The 20,730-nt window shown below is 42.4% G+C and overlaps 1 protein-coding gene across 1 annotated transcript in view; it reads right to left on the bottom strand.

Moving 5' to 3' along the window:
- Positions 1-167: 167 nt before the first annotated feature.
- Positions 168-20,730, bottom strand: part of MFAP3 (microfibril associated protein 3) — a 31,131-nt gene continuing 10,568 nt past the window's right edge. Inside the window, exon 3 of the mRNA XM_089682818.1 lies at positions 168-9,436. Within this exon, the coding sequence (XP_089538944.1) occupies positions 8,679-9,436 (758 nt within the window). The 3' untranslated portion in view covers positions 168-8,678. The remainder of the gene's footprint in view (positions 9,437-20,730) is intronic.

The raw sequence follows: 20,730 nt of genomic DNA, 5'->3' as shown, positions 1-20,730 counted from the left end.
AAGCCTATTTGTTATGTACTTTCTCGTAATAATAGGGATGTGGTGTGATTGACCCATAGTGGCTGGTCTTGGTGTGTTCATTTACATTTTCTATATTTTACAGGCACTCAAAAATCAGATGAATCCCTGTGTAATAACTTAATAAGCGAGGACCATACGCAACAAAATGTAATTTCCAGTTTTAATAGATCAATTCATGAAAATCCAAACAAGAACAAATCTTTTCAGAATAATGAATGTGATTCTTTATGAATACAATACACGATTGTCAGATTTTGACAACAGAAAATACCACAAAAGAGAAGAGATATATAACATTATAATACTGAGATAATGGATCCTTCATTTTCTTGCAGAGTGTAGCTATCACCAGCTAGAATTATACAGAATAAAATGATCTCTAGAAAAATAGACCACCAATGTATTTGAATAGTAATTACAGAAGAAACTATACATGCTACACGTAAATTGTATAGTATACAATATTTTACTGTTAAATCACAAGTGGCGACAGATGAGCCACATTCATTTCATAATTTAATGTACAAAACAGTATACTGTACACAGGAATGTATACGGCAGGCCCAGATAGATGGTCCACAAGCTACTATAAAGCCTCAGAATTAGGAAGGTCTGACAAGCGATTTCTGAAGGATATTTTAACACAATTATGTATTCTAAAATAGTGAATTGAGGTACTGTACTTAAAAGCTGACCTCCAGTCAGAAAGACACAGATTAATGCAGCACTGTATTCATTTACGCAAGCAGTGCAAGTACCCAAATATCAATCCCTGAGCAGCAGAGCTCAGATTGGAAGAAGGGCAAGCAGCACAAGGAGCCAATCAGCTGCAGTGCTCATGTGCTAAAAGGGAAAATGATGATACAAGGGAGCACAGTGACAGTGAGATGAGATCAGTCTGTTTTTTTCTCTTTATACTGTCCACTTAGAGCACGTGTCAAACACAAGGCCTGAGGGCCAAATGTGGCCCCCCAGGCCATTTCATGTGACTCACACCTCTCCTGAAGCTGCAGCTCCCCCCCTCCCCCCTCATTTCCTCCACCTTGTCTCAGCAATTGGCAGCAGAGAAGAGGACAACCTCCTCCTCCAGATTCTTTGCAGCTGCAGAGAGGCTGGTCTTTCCCCCCTCCGTCTCAGCGATCTACAGCAGAGAGGAGGAGGGAACTCCTACTACAGATCCTGCACCACTCTGTGCAGCCCCAGTACACCCTCATCTCTGGCTCCCCTGGTCTCAGCATTCAGCAGACTCCAGCAGCTGACGTCAGCGCTGCACTGGTCCTCCTCCAGGACCTGCCATTTCTGCTTCCCAGCTCCACCCCAGCTTCTTCCTGGACTCTTGACATCTGATGTAAGGATGGGAAGGGTGCTCTGGACATCTAGTCTTACAGTTACAACTTGCCCTTTGAGGGCAACCATAAAGCTGATGCAGGCCAAGACAAAATTGAGTTTGAGACCCTGATTTAGAGGCTGAGGGAATGATGAGCCCCACAATTGGTGCTAAATTCCAGCACAGGAAAAGGAGGTCTTCTGAAGAGCCAGACAGGGCAGAGCTGTGCAAAACCTTACAACCTGATGGACAGAACTACTAATGCTTTGCTAGGTAAAACCACTCCTATATATATATATATATATATATATATATATATATATATATATATATATATATATATATATATATATATATATATATATATATATTTCATCTGCATATTTATTGGTTTGCCTGGAGATCAGCTTTTAGATGAAGAAATGTTTAATTGCCAACTCTTTTCACCAACAGCAAATGTAGCAACAATCAACATTTATATTGGAGGAGGTTGTGTTTATGGCAATGGAATGATCACTGAGCACCAATGATTTACTTGTTGACTTCAAGATTTAAAGCAAACCTGAGCTTTGCCCATGCAGAGCAAGGAAACAGTTCACTTTAACGGCGGTCCCACCGGCTGTTCAAATTTTGTGTTGTAGTACGGAGAACTTACCACGACTAATCTACAAAACCCTTGAGCAAAGTTGTAATTAAGAGCTATGGGGCTACAACTAAGCTCTCAAGTTATACCTGTAACACAGCCCCAAAAAGCAAAGTGGTCCTGTAGGGACACCTCTTCCTTTGGACCCCATGTGACAGTACTCCAGCCAGCAATAAGTTACACAGAAATGGAGCAATGCACTGTGGGAAGGGAGATGAAGCATGCATGTTTAGCTTATACCAAGGTGTATAACTTTTTCCACAAAGGTTACTACAGAGAATTAGGGTGTTTAGTAACAGCAATCAAAGGAGATGTGTTAACCCAATCCATGGTCCCTTCGCCCTGTGTGACCTTGGACCATGGTAGAGAGCTTTAATGCTAACCTGATATATACATGTACACCCGATGCCACTGTTCTGTGCCACGCACATTTGGTGCTCCCAGCACTGTGACTGAGCTGTCACTAACAACTCTCATTCACTGTTTAGCACAGCACATGACCACTATGACAGCCGATTTCAGTGATCACATGATCGGGAAGCCATCTGCCAGTATTAAAGGCCGGAGAGCGCTGACGATAAAGGGTTAAGCTCATTTTCAATTGATTCCTAAGCTGGTTATTGAGCACTAAAAAGCTAGTTGAAGTTTTAAAAGACTGTATTGGTTACTGAGGTACAAAAAGCACATTGGCCATCAAATTCAAAAGTTGCATCAACTTCAGAAATAAACCTATGCTCTTTGGTCATTAAAGCGAAGTTCCACTCACTCTGTAGAAAAAGAAAAGTCAGCAGTTCCAAAAACTGTAGCTGCTGACTTTTAAAAAACAGCCACTCACCTGTCCCAGGATCCTGCTGCAGCCCGTTTGACCGGCTGTCCTGTATTCCAGGCGCCGGCATCTTCACAGCCAGGCACCCACTGCACATGTGCAAGTAGTGCTGCGCTTCCTGAATGGCCCTGTCGTCTTCTGGGACCTGTCACGTGTCCTACAAGACTTCGGGGAGGGTAGGAGGACAACTTCCACTTCCGATCGCCTAGGTGATTGCAGAGGAAGTGGGAGCGGGTACCTGTCAAATACGGGTCCTTGTTTCAATCCCGCTCCCCGAAGGTGCCAATCCTTAATGGGGAGTGGGGGACCAATCTTTAAAGAGGAACTTTCCCTTTTGGGTGGAACTCTGCTTTAAAGACATGAAGAGACTGTCATTTGCCCATTCACTATCTTATTAAATTCTGAAAACAACATTTTAGTCATTGAAGGGAATTTATCAAAACTGGCACTGCCAAAATCTGCAGCAGAGGTATATGGCAACCAACCAGCTTCTATCCTTACTTTTCAAAGCCTAACTGAACAAGTTGAAGATAAAAGCTGATTGGCTACTGCTCCGGATTCTGACAGCTCCAGTTTTGATAAATCCCCCCCTTGAGTCCTGAAGGAGGAATACATTGAAGAAAAAAAAAAAAAAAAAAACAGACTAATCAGTACTACATATAAACAGCAGAAATATGAATTCAGCACCACCACTCAAATATTTATATTAATCAGCTGGCAAACTGCTGCCTTCCTGCATAATTCAGCAATCTGAGCACAAACCTGCCAACAGGAGGCTGGCAGGAAAGGAAATGAAAGCTACTGGGCATTGAGAGTTGAAATGCACTGTACACAGAAACATACCATGAACAGACTGCTAGTGAAATTCAGGCATTGTCACCAGCCAAATTACTGGAGCCATAGAACACCTGCTTCTGCTCAGGTTTACATCCAATTCAGTTCATCTGGAATAAACTGAATACAGACTATTCCCAATTTCAGAGATTGGAAAGTTCTGAGGATGTTTGATCAATGGTATTCATACAGTGTGAATAAACAGCTCATAAAGTAGCATTTACCATTCATTAATGCAGATTCTAGTCCTAAACCCCTTAACGCGGCCAGACTTAGATATATGACAGCGAGCTTTAACACTGAGCTGTCAAATATATGCATGCAGGCGGCGTTCCTTGTTTGTGTGGAAAGTATGCTCATTCAGATCCTCCAGCACAGTGACTTCTCTTTCACCGATAGCTCCGGGTTATTGTTTACAATCAGGATCCGGTGGGGCAGCATACCAATCACCTGATAAATGACAACCATTCAGTGATCACATGACCAAAAACCCCATGTACCGCTGTTGGCGTTAGGAACTCTTAAAGGGCCAGCTCTCCAAAGCTAGGGGGTTACTACTGACTGGAACAACATATACATGCAGAGAATGTAATAGTCGTTTTACAGCAGCTAGGATTAGCAGTTTGTAAGGAAGCAAGCGCCCAATTATAGAGTGTTTCAGCAACAAGGCAAGGCGGGGGAATAACTAGATGGAAGTATTTTGGCCAGACTTCAGGAGTGCTACAAATGGTCTAAAGCTATGACACTTAATATTTTCAGAATTACTCATGAATTTTAAAAGCTGCTCAGTTTCTTTTCTTTACCTACTGGAGTCCCTTTTCTGCATCAATATTTTTATAAAAAGGTGAACCTAGACTTTATGTTCGCAGCTCCTCTAACCATTTCTTCCATGGTCCTTGTACAAAAACTACAAAAATCAATGAAAAAAAAACTAGAACGGTATTTTATAAAAAAAAAAACCAAAAAACAATAAACCAAAATTGTCCTGTGGCTTTTCTTTTTAAAATCAAATGAAAGACAAGTAAGAGATGCACTCTGAGCACATAGGTGGTATGGGAAATGCCAGACCTAGGCGTTTATTTTATAAAATAGTTGGACAACTGTCAAAGCATTTATCCAGGTTGTGTGAATTTTCCTTTTATTCTCTCTAAAGTGATTGTTTCCTATGAGCGCCAGCTCGTCAACTCCAGTAGCCAAAAAAGCAGCATATTTTCTGATGAATGCCTATGACATTTGCCCAAAAAATTTATAAAATAGACCCTCTAAAGGGTATTTCCACTTTTGTAGTCAAATTGGGATGATACAAACTTTATATATTTGTTACATGTCCCCATTCACATAGCAAACCTTGAAAGAAAAAAAATGCAGCATATCTTTTTAGATGCTCTTTTCTAGAATGTCCATCAAAGAAAATTCTACCTGGTTCTCTTTGTTAATGAAGGGGGGGGGGTGGGTGCAGGGGAGCTGTGTTTACCAGAATTAACCCTGTTGCAAAGCATCTGAACACTGTCGTAACAAAAGCTTAAAAGCGGATCTTCAGCCTTTTTATGTACTTCACCTCCCCTCCTTTACGTGATTAGCGATATCCCTTTTTTTGTATAAATAGGTGCAGCCCCCCCCCATGCACATCATTCATCGCGCTCCCTATGTCTTCTGCGATAGACAGCATGTCACATAGTCATTGACAAAAGTGGAGGATAGCATACCCAATGCTGCGTCATCAGGAGACATGCTGAACCCAGAAAAGCCAAAGGGACTGTCAATGATGTCATAAAAAACATGGCGGCATGGGATCGAGTGGCGATATAGGCTGGGAGGATCTCAGCGGGACAACACTGGATTATCTGGGTGGGTGAGTATCTCAAATATACTTAACACACTACCCAGTAAGCAGGAAAAGCAAAAAAAAAAAAAAAAAAAAAAAAGAAGGGGGGTGGGTGGTCCAGTGAAGATCCTCTTTAACCACTTACCCTCCAGAGGATTTACCCCCCCCCCTTTCTGACCAGAATATTTTTTTGCGATACGGCGCTGCGTTATTTTACCTGACAATTGCACAGTCATGCAACACTGTACATAAATTTAAATTTATGTCCTTTTTTTCCCCACAAATAAAGCTTTCTCTTGGTGGTATTTGATCACCTTTGCAGTTTTTATTTTTTGTGCTGTAACTTAAAAAATACAGAAAATTTTGAAAAAAAAAAAACATTTAACTTTTTGCTATAAAACATACCCAATAAAAAAAATTAAATTTCGGCATTAATTTAGGCCAAAAGGTATTCTTTTACGTCTTTGCAAAAAAAATCCCAATACGTGTAAATCAATTGGTTTATGTGAAAGTTATAGCGTCTACAAATGGCGATATATATATATATGTGAATTTTTATTTTTTTTTAATACTAGTAATGGCGGCGATCAGTGACTTATAACGAGACTGCAGCGGCCATTCTGACACTGGGGGGGAGACACTGACTAATTGCCACTGACATCCCAATGACACCAATACAGTGATCAGTGCTAATAAAAAGCACTGACACTGTACTGACACTAGGCAGGAAGGGGTTAACATCTGGGGTGATCAAAGGGTTAACTGTGTGCTGTTTTACTGTATGTATTTTACTAGGGAAAAGATGCAGTGCAGAGAAATACACAGCAGCATGTTATTGCTGGCAGGAGAGAGACCTGTGTTGTTTACACACAGGTCTCTCCCCTGTCAGTGTTATTCGGCGATCACCAGTTGCCGGCGGGGACTCTCTGTCCGGGACCCGGTGATCGACATCTGTAGCCACCAATGGTGGCGTGGGTAGGGCAGAGCATGCGCCCCTTACCTGGAAATGCAAAATCACGTATATATACACGTGATTTTGCGCAGCCCTGTAGCAGCGTTTCTGTTATAGGGCGGCGGGGAAGCGGTTTAGGTTTAGGAGCCGGGATTCTCCAGGTTAATGAGAACTGGACTTGGCCAGCCCCCACCCCAGTTACTTCGACAGATCATGAAGGCCTAGCCGAGAAATGCTTGCAGTCAGCTATGACACCTTCTCCCCACAAACTTCTAAAAGGCAAGAATATTTTAAAAATGTTTTTATGCTGTATAAAAAGGAACACATAACAAACATACAGCAGGGTTTTGTCAAATTTGGCTACAAAAGTGGAAATACATTTTAAAATGATGTACCGCAAAGACTGAGGCTTTGATATAAATGTGCTGCATCTCAATGTGATAAACCTTTCAATAATTCCATAAGCCATGCTTACAAACAGACAAACAGAAAGAGGCATTTGCCTATATACAGTTTATGACCCTGCCTTCTGGTTTAAGTGGACCTATACCCAAATATAAATATTAACTTGAAGCTACTATATGTTAACAGTCTGTCTGGGATGGATAAATAACGTGTACCAGAAGTGTTGAAACACATATCATTTTGCTAAAAAAACAAAAAACAAAAAAAAACAAAAAACACTGCTTTAGGCACTTCATGGGACAAAAGCATTAATTTTGAATTGGAAGATGGGAGGATAGGAGTTTTAACTGGCTGATCGTTTCAGCGGAGATCACCTGACCAGATGCTTTCATTTATCCATGCCCCATGACACAATAAGACTTTTAATATTTGAGTATATTTCCACTGTAAGAAGTGTTACTGGTAAAGTCCCAATGTGATAAAATGTACTTGCAACAAAGTGGCATGGCACATTTTTTAAACTGCTGAATCAAGAAGGAATGAAAAACTTCTATCTGTAACAAGTTCAAAGTGTCAGTTCACCCAAAGTGACATTTCAGCTATTTGTGGACACAGGTAGGCAGAAGAGCCCAATGGCACCTAATACTTCTCAGGATCATCTTAGAGCAGCTTTTTTCTTCACAGTTGTGGAGTCTCACAACTTCAGCTAATACTGAAGAAACCTTCAGATTCTTGTTGTGTTTTCCAGCAATAAAATGATTACATGAAAGAGAGAGACCCTTTCAAAATGGCAGCAGGTCCTACAAATGCCAGTATCTGAAGCCAAAATTTTTTTTTTTTTTTTTTTTTTTTAAGTTTTGCATTGAATGGTAGGGGTTAGAGCTTCTTTTGGGTTTCATTGCTGTCTTGGTCCTCACATTTTAGATTCATTCTCTTTATTTGCCCTTAGGCTGTCACAGAGACTAAAAGTGAGGAAAAATCCAGAATTTCGAGTTATCACCAGAACAGTAATAGATGGAAAATCTACAGTGGGACATTTTTTCTGGTGACAACTGTTTAAGAGGACAGAAAGGCATGGGGAAATGTCCTCAGTGGGACACAGATGGCAAAAAAATACAGCAGGTTTAAAGTGGTTCTAAAAACTGATATATACTAATATATATATATATATACTAATATATATATATATATACTAATATATATATATATATATATATATATATATATATATATATATATATATATATTTTTTATATTAAAGGCAGGACATTTTCACCTTAATGCACTCCTTGCATTAAGGTAAAATGTCTCATTGGTTATCCCATCCCCTCACCTCCCTAATCTTACATAAGCCCTATCTCTAGCCAGTATTGTGGCAGAATGCACCAGCGCTGCTCTCTCTTCCTCTCCATGAGAGCCGTAGGAGCTAATGGCTCCTGCTACTGTCAATCAAATCCTGTGGGGAGGGTGCGGGGCGCAAGGCTGAGCCACACAGTGTGTATGTGTGTCAATAGATGCATACAGCCCAGCTTGGGAGTGAGTCCCTGGTGTGCCACCATAGCAAGCGGTTTCCTATGGTGGTGTGCAAAAACAGGAGGAACCTGAAAAGAGGTTCAGATCCGCTCTGTGCAATACCACTGCACAGAGCAGATAAGTATGTTAATTGTTTTAATAAACAAAATATACAAAAAGCTTCAAAATTACTTTAACCATTCCCTACTTTATGCAAAATGAAAAAAAAAAAAAGGTTTTGACGTCAGATATTCTTAACTCCATGACCTACAGCCAAAACTGAAATATCAACTTGGGGTGAAAGGATTAAAGTTGCCCAAAAAGCTAGGTTGGTCACACACTGGCTTCTGGTGCCCTGTCCTGATCCGCTATAGAGATTACTTCCTCAGGGAACATAGCATGAGGACACTCCTGAGAATGGTTGGTGTTGATGCTCTGTGTCTCAAACTGAGGATGAACAGACACATTAACTGCTATCTCCTGGCCTTGGACCGAGCTGTCTTCCGAATCACCAGCTGGAGATCCGCTCCGAGCCATATCAGGACTGATCGTGTAAATCCCTAAACCGTGCTCCTTTTCCACCTGGTCTGGATCATCCAACCTCACGGCTTCAAACATCTCTTCCATAAAAGCTCTGCAGTTAAATATAAGAGGGGGCAGAGGAATACTTCTGGCCAGTTCTTCTATGTAACGAGCAAACTCCATGGTTTTGAACTGAGTCACCTTGGCCAGCTCCAGAGTCTTAGCAGAGGTGATAATTGGAATACGCTTGGCAATTTCAAAGGCCTTCTGGAGCTTCTCAGCCCCTTCTGTGCGGAAGAACTCATTAATAGCCTTCTCTGTCTTCCGGAGATGACTGCTCATCATGCAGAGTCGAGTGATGTTCAGAATCAGAGTGATGGTAAAGGTCACCAAGCAGACTATCATGTAGTATATCCCCATATCCCCAGAGGTGAAAGTCACCCGAAGAGTAACTGTGTAGAAGGAGGTGCCATTACCAACTGGACACATGCAAGTATAACGCCCTCGATCTGCAAACGTTACACTCGTAATGTTAAGGGCTCCAGTGGAAGAGATCAGCCATTTCCCTCCTGTAACAAATGAAACAGAAGAGACAATTAAAGTATAAGTAAATCCAATCACTAAATTGTTTAAGATTTAACATGCTTATGCAATTTTAATAATAATTTTCAATCTCTATAAATCTGCAGCTTTCCCTAAAATAACACTTGGTAATTCTGCCATGAGGTTGCCTTTTCAAGTATTTCCAGTTATTTTAGTGAGAATACTCTATAGCCCTGTCACATGGGCTTTCAATGAAGACTACAAATGGCTGTTTTAATGCACATTACACTGGCATGGTCCACCATTGTCACCACCTGGAAATCTACGGGAGTTGTTCAAGTCAATTCCGAGACTTTTTTTTCATAGGTATAAAAAAGGGATGAGATTGTAGCGGTACTACACGCAGTAATAAGTGGCAAGTAAGTCCTATTACTGACAGGTGGCACACATGTCATGGGTCAGTCCAGAGACAAGTAATCAAGATGGCAGACAACAGTGTTCGTGCGTGTATGGAACAGTGTGTGTTGATGGAGATTCTTGTGAATGAAGGTGTAAAACCCGCGGATATCTACAGACAATTTATAAGCACAGTACGTTGATGAGAAGCTCAGCCGCAGTAAGCCAATTGAATGGTGTAAATGTTTCAAAGAAAGCCGCACGTCTATCGGTGACAATCCCGGCCATGCTGTTTCCCAGCCCACAGCAGTCATTCCTGTGACCATTCAGTGTTTGGAACGCCTGATACTGGATAATCGGCCTATAACCTGTTGTGAAATTGCACAAGAGACAAATATTTCAGTGGGAACGGTGAACACGATAATGAAGTGAAGCAGTCTGTCTAAGGATGGTTCAGGCGTACTGACAAATGTTTCTATGCCGACGCTTCCCAGGCATTAGTTAAATGCTGAGATAAGTGTATAAATGTAGCAGGGGAGTATGTTGAAAAATAAAGCAGTTTCCACTCCTTGAAATATGTTCTCTTATTATATAAAAACCGCAAAAGTCCCGGTTTGACTTGAATGCGCCTTGTATTTTCAGAAATGCCATGCAGCTATTGTTGCAGTGCATGTAGATAGAAAAACGGTTGCAATGAGGCTTTAGATCAGCAGCAGAGAGATACAACAAAGTATTGAAAAAAAGATCAAAACAAGTATTGTTTGCAGGGCGTGAGGGACGCAGATGCTCCCAGCAATATACTGAGACCAAACTGCTTAGCCCAAGCAAAGTAATTTGGTATATGCAGTGCAGTGAGGAATGTAAAGGTCTGTACATTGGGGAGACAAAACAATCTCTTAAACAAATTGCCCAATAAAAGAAGGCAAATTCTGCAGGTTAAGAATCAGCTTTCCTACACCAGATTATTGAGGACAGTGAGGTGCACCTTTTGGAGAGAGCAGACAACTGGTTCACAAAAGCTAGAAATGTCAAACTGTACCAGCCATCCCTGAAAAAGGGTGAAGGCCTTCTACACCATCTGTCTACCATTTATACTGCCATTTTAACATCTCTAACCTGGCAATTTGACATTTCACACTTTCAGTCATGTGAGCTGAAGGATTAAAACATATGCAGACCCCCTGACACCCAGGATGGGACTAAGCAATTAGAGCAGGTAGTTCCACAACTTTTACATCTCCCATCCTGTTCTTGGACAATCAACATCCACACAGCCCATGGCGACTGGATTAAATGTCTGTACTACCTGTGTGGATATAAATGCTGGGGTATTTTCATGACACTCAGAGATGAAGAAGTGGATTGGAGAAACTATGAAATGCCTTCAGCATTACAGAATAACTCCAACTGAATGTGACCAACTACCAACTGAACCTGCTAATACCATTGACATTTTCCCACTTCATTTTCTATGGAAGCAGAATCTTAGCAGCCTACCAGACTTCTAATATGAAATAAATAGCAGGTGCTTGTGTGAACAATTAGAAACTGATTTTAGAGTCTTTGAAGTAATCCATCTTCAAATATCACAACAAAGTACAAGCAGTAATAGAGGGATGGCTTGATTTAAAGTCATTGCTCTGCGCAGCTATGTGGCCACACTGAACAATCAGAATCCCTTCTTTCTTCCAGGACACCGTTTAGGAAGAAGGCGGCTCAGATGAGAGATTCTCATTGGTCAATGGGATCATATTGCCACATTGACCAATGACCGCCTGCTACTGCAAGCATTATGATGCCTACAGGCTCCAGGGCTGCTAGTATATAGTATATGGATCTTCTTCATTAAAGGTAAACTTGCCATTTAAAGCTCCTTCACTGCTTGTTAAGAGCATGTAAAATACTTAAATGTCTATAGCCTGGGCACAGATATACTTTAACGATGCATTCTCTGAAACAATAGTTACAATGAAAAAGAAAATCCAAAATTCAAAACACATCAAGTATTTTACAGAAAAAAAAAATTTTTGTGCGCGTATATGTTTATGTACACTGCTCAAATAAACTCGAGGAACACTTTGAAAACACATCAGATCTTGATGAGGAAAAATATCATACTGGATATCTATACTGATCTGGACTGGGTAATGTGTTAGGAATGTAAGGATGCCCCATTGTTTGATGGAATTGAAAATTATCAACCTACAGAGGACTGAATTCAAAGACACCCCAAAAATCAAAGTAAAAAAATGATGCAGCAGGCTAGTCCATTTTGCAGAAATGTAATTACAGCAACTCAGAATGGTCCTCGGTAGTTTGTATGGCCCCCACGTGCTTGTATGCATGCCTGACGTTAGGGCATGCTGCTAATGAGACGACGTATGGTGTCCTGGGGCATTTCCTCTCAGATCTGGACCAGGGCATCACTGAGCTCCTGGACAGTCTGAGGTGCAATCTAGCAGCATTGGATGGACCGAAACATGATATCCCAGAGGTGTTCTATTGGATTTAGGTCAGGCGAGCGTGGGGGCCATTCAATGGCATCAATTTCTTCATCCTCCAGGAACTGTCTGCATACTCTCCCCACATGAGGTCGGGCATAGTCGTGCACCAGGAGGAACCCAGGACCCACTGCACCAGTGTAGGGTCTGACAATGGGTCCAAGGATTTCATCCTGATACCAAAACAGTCATGTTGAACGATATTACAAGCAGCACAACATTCTCTATGGCTTCTCCAGACCCTTTCAAGTCTGTCACGTGCTCAGGGTGAACCTGAGCTCATCTGTGAAAAGCACAGGGCACCAGTAGTGGACCTGCCAATTCTCATGTTTCATGGCAAATGCAAAACGAGCTCTATGGTGCTGGGCAGTGAGCACAGGGCCCACTATAGGACGGCGGGCAATCAGGTCACAATCATGAAGTGTGTTTCTGATTGTTCGGTCAGAGAAAATTCACACCAGTGGTCTGCTGGAGGTTATTTTTTAGGCAATTCCCATCCTGTTCCTCCTTGCACAAAGGAGCAGTTACCGGTCCAGCTGATGGGTTAAGGACCTGCTACGGCCCTGTTCAGCTCTCCTACAGTAACTGCCTGTCTCTTGGAATCTCCTCCATGCTTTTGAGACTATGCTGGGAGACACAGCAAACCTTCTGGCAATAACACGTATTGATGTGCTATCCTGGAGGACTGCCTGTGCAACCTCTGTAGGGTCCAGGTATCACCTCATGCTTCCAGTAGTGACACTTACCCTAGCCAAATGCAAAACTAGTGAAAAACAGTCAGAAAAGGGAAGTAGGGAAAAAAATGTCAGTGGCCTCCACCTCTAAAACCGTTCCTGTTTTGAAGGTCATCTCACTGTTGCCCATCTAGTGCACTTGTTGTTAATTTTAACACCAAAGCAGCTGAAACTGATTAACAACTCGCTCTGCTACTTAACTGACCAGATCAATATCCCAGGAGTTTAAATGACTTGATGCTACACTCCGATTAAAAAATGTTCCTTAAAATTTTGAACAGTGCGCGCGCGCACACACACACACCCAAAAGTATTGGAACACCCCTCCAAATCATTGGATTCCAGTCACCTCCATGGCTACAAGTGTATAATATCAGGCACCTAGGCATGCAGACTGCTTCTACAAACATTTGTAAAAGAGTGGGTCGCTCTCAGGAGCTCAGTGAATTCAAGCATGGTACTGTGATAGGTTGCCACCTGTGCAATAAGTCCATCCATGAAATTTCCTTGCTACTAAATATTCCACAGTCAACTATTTGTGGTATTATAACAAAGTGGAAGCAACTGAAGGGAACTCTTAAGGCATCAGCATACCAAGACATTTTGGACAACTTCATGATCCTGGGAACAGTTTGGGGATGAACCCTTCCTGTTCCAACATGGCTGCACACCAGGGCAAAAAGCAAGACCCATAAAGACATGGATGAGTGAATTTGGGGTGGAGGAACTTGACTGGCCTGCAGAAAACCCAATAGAACACCTTTGGGATGAAGTAGAGTGGAGAATGCAAGCCAGGCCTTCTCGTTCAACATCAGTGCCTGACCTCACAAATGTGCTTCTGGAAGAAAATTCAAACATTCCCATAGACACACTCCTAAACCTTGTGGACGGCCTTCCCAGAAGAGAGGAAGCTGTTATATAGCTGCAAAGGGTGGGCCAACTCAATACTGAACCCTACGAAGACTAAGAATGGGATGCCATTAAAGGCAGGCCTCCTAAAACTTTTTATACACACACCAACTTTGCAAAATAATTTATCCGAGCCCAAGCTCTTCTCTTCAATTTCCCCACTGCAAATCATCTTATCTGATCATGAAAGGCAGAGATTAATTTTACATGAACTGATGTATATATAAATCAAGTTCTATACTTATATGCCAGAAATAAGCCTTGTTTTTAATTTGTGTTATCCTGATAAAGTAAATTGGCAGCTGAGTGCTATGGATTAAACCACTACCTAACCCTCTATCAAGCTTCCTAAGGGTAATGATGGTAATCTCAGGAAATACATTTGCTCAGCCCAATAACGATTCTTCAGTACACGCATCACTAACTAGGAAGCCAGTCCGATAAAAAGCACTGTGGTAAAATTAAAATACTAGGACTGCGGCAATACTATGAACTGACTGATATCATCTCATAAAGGCATTATCCAGGAATTACAGAAGAGCTCTGGATCACCTTCATGAACTGAATCAACTGTATTAGATGTGTGGTGTAACTCCAATAAACCCGTATGGTCTCTGGTGGTGTGCTTTTTTTTTGCTAGTACTGCAATGGGACCATCAGAAGGAAAACCCATAGACTGCTTCATCCTAAATGCATTTTACAGTGGACCACATGGAAAATGGACATGTTCTTGGACTACAGATGTTCTACACGGAAACAGGCCTAGCTCACAAGACTGATTTCTGCACTGTGTGCACAGCATCCTGGGATCCTCCATATCACTTCTAAAGCTAGAGCCATGTAGGTGATTTTAGCAGCTCAGTCTCACTAATAAAACTGCAAATGAGTAGTCACCATAGCTTTATTCATACGGGCTTCAAGTAGTTGTAAAGGCAGAAGGTTTTTTACCTTACTGCATTGTACGCAGTAGGGTAAGAAACCTTCTGCATGCAGCTCCCCACTCAGCCCCCCTAAAAACATACCTGAGCCCAATTTTAATCCACTGATGTGCACGTGAGCCGAGGCTCTCTCGCTCGTTGGCTCAGATACAGCAGCAGGAGCGGTCAATCAGAGCCAGTGATGAGGAGCAGGGAGTGAGGCAGAGCCCTGCTGTGTGTGTCTTATGAACACACAGAGCAGGGTTCTAGAGCAAGCACGCACAAGTGGCCTCCATGACAATTGGCTTGCTTTTGGGGCACTGGGGAGGGGGGGGGGGGGGGGTTTGGACCTGAGAGGAGGAGGATCAGGGGTGCTCTCTGCAAAACCACTAGCAGGTAAGTATGACATGCTACTTTAATAAATTAAAAAAAAAAAAAAAAACTTTAAAAAAAAGCTTTCCAATCACTTTCAGTTTGTATATTAGTAGGGTATACAGCAGTCTTTTACAAAGCTTTTGTAAGGCTTTCAGACTTCTTTAACCACTTCCAGTCCGGACACTTTTACCCCCTTCCTGTCCAGGCCAATTTTCAGCTTTCAGCATTACACTTTGAATGACAATTGCACGGTCATGCAACACTGTACCCATATGAATTTTTCAGCATTTTTTGAGACAGATAAAGCTTTATTCACCACTGGGATTTTTATTTTTTTTGCTATGTAAATGAAAATGTCCAAAAATTTTGAAAAAAAAAGTTTTTCTTATGAAATTTTGCAAATAAATAGTATTTCATCAAAAATCTTGGCCAAAATTTATTCCGTTATCTTTTTAGTAAAAAACTAAAAAAAATAACCCAAATTAGTATATAACTAAAAATTATAATTTTTAAACTTTTTTTTTACATTATTATTTTTTTTTACATACTGTCACCCTATCAGTACAGTGTCACCATGGTGACACTGTACTACTTGTGGGGGGTGATTCAGATTTTTTTTTTTTTCACGGATTGCTTTTACACCCAAAAAGGTTATAAAAGCAATCATTTCTCCTTCTCTCTGGCTGCATTCTTGCAGCCATTGAGAACTACTGTGTGAGTTGTGATTGATCACAGCTTGTCACATGGTACAAGGCTGTTGTGAATAGCTGTGTACCATGTGACCTCTGTGATCATTCACAGATTTCACACATAGTAAGCAATGATGTCAGAAGTAACATCTTGCTTACTACTCTGCATGTGATCACCGATTGGCCAATCAGTGATCACATGATCGGGACCTCACAGAGAGATCCCTACCGACGATCAGTGTTCCACGATGTCCGGAGGACAAATCGGGCACCGGATCGCAGTGCTGCACGCTCCCTGGGAGCGCACACAAGCAGGGTGCGGGGAGGCCGTTTATAAACAGCCACCCGACCCTGCATTGCCACCGTCCGGCCGTTTATATACAACAGCCGGACTGGAGGTGGTTAAACACAGAGGTTTAAAAATGAGCTTAAAATGAGGCTGCCATTTTGGCTTTAGTAAAATTGAAAGGTCTACTGAAGTTTGCTAGCAGCTTTTTTTTTTTTTTAAGAACACTCAAGAACTTCAATAAAGGTCTAATGCTTCAACAAAGCTACTTACAAGCTTTGCAAATACATTGTACAGTCTTGCTGTATACTTTGCGCTATCACATACTGAAGTCCATATGTACAATAGTACTGATCAACTGATAACAAATTAAACATACAGCTCCCCAAGCTACACAGCAGCATGTAAGATTAATCACTCCAATATGCTACTTGTGTAGCTTAAGCCATTGGGAGCCATTTGTTCCATCTGTTTAGCTCTTACTTTTAGTGATTCATCGATAGCAATTTTAGCAGTATGATAAGCTACTAAAAATCACCCGTGTAACGCTAGCCTCCATCAGATTTCCATTAGAGGATCACCTAACACACAACTCAAGTGTTTTTAACAAGCGTTTTAACTCAAAGTACAGATAAAGGCCTAAATAATGACAGAACAATGAAGCAGCAACCTAAAACTGCATCTCTGTACTGTTAGATTCTCCAGACATAATCAGTCCACACAGCAGACAGTAAAGGAACACAGAGCAAGACAGGTCTGTTTTCAAGAACAGTTTATTACTGTCTGTAATTATGGGTTAGACTTAAAATGCAGCTAAATGCTGTCAAATATCTTGTGGTTTTTTTTTTTTGTTTTTTTTTAACATTCTTTAAAAGGAGAAGTACAGCCAAAGCTCTTTTGGATGTACTTCTCCTGTGGCTCACAGGAGTGGCAGTTCGTTCTGCACTCCTGTTACCAGTGTTCAGCTGACAGCAGGCTGAAGCCCACTGTGGGCTGATGTCACTCAGCCGGTCCAGGCTGGGGAAAGATCCCAACTTTAAAGTGTGGGTCCATCCCAGAGTCTGGAGCAGTACCTGGCTCAGCCTTCCAGAATGCCGCTGAGAGCCTCAGCCAGCACCTCTCCCACTCTACAGCCCAGCGCCCCAGTGAGTGCGGAGGAATGGGGGGGAAGCAGTGGCGGTGAGAATTCAGTGGTCATGTGATCCCCGAGTTCTCACACTTAGAGCTGGTGGGGAACAGAAGCAGCATCGGACCGATGGTGCACCCACCTAGGTAATTATAATTTCGGGGAAAAAAACCCCAAAAACTTCTTTTAGGTGAGCGTTTTACTGTATCAAACATAAAATGTACAGCAATTGTATTAAATACTAATAGGGGCCAAATGCTCAGATAATATAGAACAAATCATGTCTTGATGAAGAATACAGGAACATTTGAAGGTACACACAATGTTCGGTGTGACCCACATACTTTTATAAAGTTTTTTGGAATTAAAAAATATCTGGGGTGAATACCCGGATCAAACAGCAAATAGGTAAGACCACCTAATAGAAAGAAGAAATACTGGTTCCCGCCTGAAGGGGGACCAAGGGAATTTGAGGAGTAGGGATAATTAGCAAAGTGGGGTAGAGGAAATAAAAAAACCCCCATACCACTATCCCAGATTCATCATGTACTCAAACATTCAAATGCCTCCTGTTGTAGGTATCTCTTACATAGAGTATAAGACATCAGGATTGGCCTAAAAAAAAAAAAGGCTAGACTCTTATAGCATTTGCTTGTACTTGGAGGAGCTTTTAAATTCTTCCCAATAGTACCATTGTTAGTTTTGGTCAGAAATCTGGTCTCTGAAGGCTGCTGAATGGTTTGCATCTCTTGGATGTCATTTATGCTGGCAAACCATGGTCTTACTGTTGATGGGATTGGGCTTTTCCAGGAACCAGGGGTACAAACAAGCCCGGGCAACATTTAGTAGGTGAATCAACATGGATTTCTTGGAACTCCTTCAGGATATCACCTAAGCTCCCACCTCAACGACAACAACCTCCTTGATCCCCTACAGTCTGGCTTCTGTCCCCTACACTCCACCGAATCCACCCTACTCAAAATCACCAACGACCTGCTAACCGCCAAAGCTAATGGCCACTACTCAGTCCTCCTACTCCTCGACCTCTCCTCCTCTCTGCCTTAGACACAGTTGACTACCCCCTTCTCCTTAAAAAACTATACTCCCTTTGCATCAGAGACTCCGCTCTCTCCTGGCTCTCCTATCTATCCCAGCGCTCCTTCAGTGTTACCTATAACGCTGCCACCTCCCCCTCTCTGTTGGGGTCCCCCAAGGCTCTGTCCTCGGGCCCCTTCTCTTCTCCATCTACACCTCCTCCCTTGGCCAATTGATACACTCCCATGGCTTCAACTACCACCTCTATGCCGATGACAAGCAAATCTACCTCTCTACCCCTCGCCTCACCCCTTCAGTCTCCGCCCGAATCACTTGCCTACTGAACGACATATCAGACTGGATGTCACTCCACTTCCTCAAATTAAACCTTTCCAAAACTGAGCTCCTACTTTTCCACCCCACCCTCTTCATCACGATCAATAACGCCACCATCAGTCCCACCCCGCAAGCCAAAGTCCTAGGTGCCACTCTAGACTCCAATCTGTCCTTCCAACCCCATGTCTAATCACTGGCAAATTCATGCAGGCTCCACCTCCGCAACATCTCCAAAACACGTTCGTTCCTAACCCCGGACACTACTAAACAACTCATTCACTCCCTTATTATCTCACGCCTGGACTACTGCAACTCCCTTCTCACCGGCCTACCTCATCACAGACTATCGCCACTTCAGTCTATCCTGAACTCAGCGGCCAGACTCATCCATCTTACCAACCTCTCCGTATCTGCCACCCCCCTCTGTCATTCCCTCCACTGGCTTCCGATTGCCCAACGCATAAATTTCAAACTACTAACACTGACGTACAAAGCTATTCATAATACTGCCCCAAACTACCTCACCGACCTGATATCCAAATACCACCCAACACGTACTCTTCGCTCCTCACAAGACGTCCTACCCTCTAGTTCCCTGGTCTCCTCCTCCCACGCCCGAATGCAGGACTTCTCCAGGACTTCCCCCATCTTCTGGAACTCACTACCCCAATCCATCAGACTGTCACCTACCCTTCTCACCTTCAGGAGCACCCTGAAAACCCATCTCTTCAGGGAAGCCTACCCCACCCTTACCTAACAGCCGATCTCCTCCACTCCTCCTACCACTCCATCCCCCACAGCCACTTCCTCCTGTACCACTACCCCCTCCCTCCTAGATTGTAAGCTCCAAAGAGCAGGGCCCTCGAACCCCTCATGTATTGTCACTGTATTGTCTCATGTACTGTCCCCCACTATAATGTACAGCGCTGAGCAAACTTTTTGGCGCTATATAAATACTGTATTTTAATAAGAATAATGTTAAAAAATATAACTGCTGGTTTATCAAACAAGGGAAAACCTGTAAATTGCTGGATAATTTCCAGAACTGGTTGCCAGAAGGATTGTAATGCAGAGCAATCCCAGATGATATGTAAGAAAGGATTCGGTATGTGTGTTACTAAGCCATTGATGATGCAGCCATGTAGGTGAGTATAAATGTTTTTTTGTTTATTCTTGCAGTACTCTTTTAAAGGATAAGTTCACCTTTGGAACATGTTGCATGTTCCACCCGTTTTTAGCCCATAGCTGCGGCCACGCCCAATGCCCCCCTCCCTCTGACAGATAGTATGGGGAAACTTCTCCCCGTACTGTCAGAATTGAAAACAGCGCGGTCGTACAGGGCTCCGCTCACACGGCTGCGTCATTCATTCATGGACTACTGTGAATGAATGAACTGCAAGTTCCAACAGCCTAAGTGGCTCTGGACTTGTAGTTTTCAATGAACTACAATGGCACTGTGGGGCGCTGTGGAGCGCCGTGGTAGTTCATTGAAGCTTCCTGTCAGAATATCTGTTTGGCCGTACGACCTGTAAGGCAAGCAGATATTCTGACAGGTCTGCAGAAGACCTGCATGGCATAAGTGATCTACTGATCGCTGGTGCAATGCTTTCCAGGCTACTTTGGACAAAAATAATAAATGCACATTTTTTTTACCTGCAAAAAAATGTGCATTTATTATTTTTGTCCAAAAGGTGAACTTATCCTTTAAGAAGTCTGAACTTTGCAGTTTGCACTTGGTGAGCACCACAGTGTCACAATGAAAAGATATGTGCTTAGTCACCGTAAGGTTTTAGTAGGATTGTCTGCTTTAACAGCCTAAACAAGCTCTCCATTATAATATAGAGAATCCACTAAAGAGTGTTGGAACCAGAATGGTCGGTCACCTGCCCTCTAGTGCAGTCACCACTTAATGGGGAACCGTGGTCCGGATTCAGACCAAGTCACTGTCCCATCCAAAAGACTGTGGTCCTGCCATTTAGGAGCCGGTACTTTTTCCCTGCCTCAGCTGCTGTCGCT

This window comes from Staurois parvus, unplaced genomic scaffold (genome assembly GCF_062004578.1).
Source record: "Staurois parvus isolate SC_StPar_1 unplaced genomic scaffold, SC_StPar_1.0 ptg000298l, whole genome shotgun sequence".
NCBI lineage: Eukaryota > Metazoa > Chordata > Amphibia > Anura > Ranidae > Staurois > Staurois parvus.
This window is presented reverse-complemented; position numbering and strand designations above follow the sequence as displayed.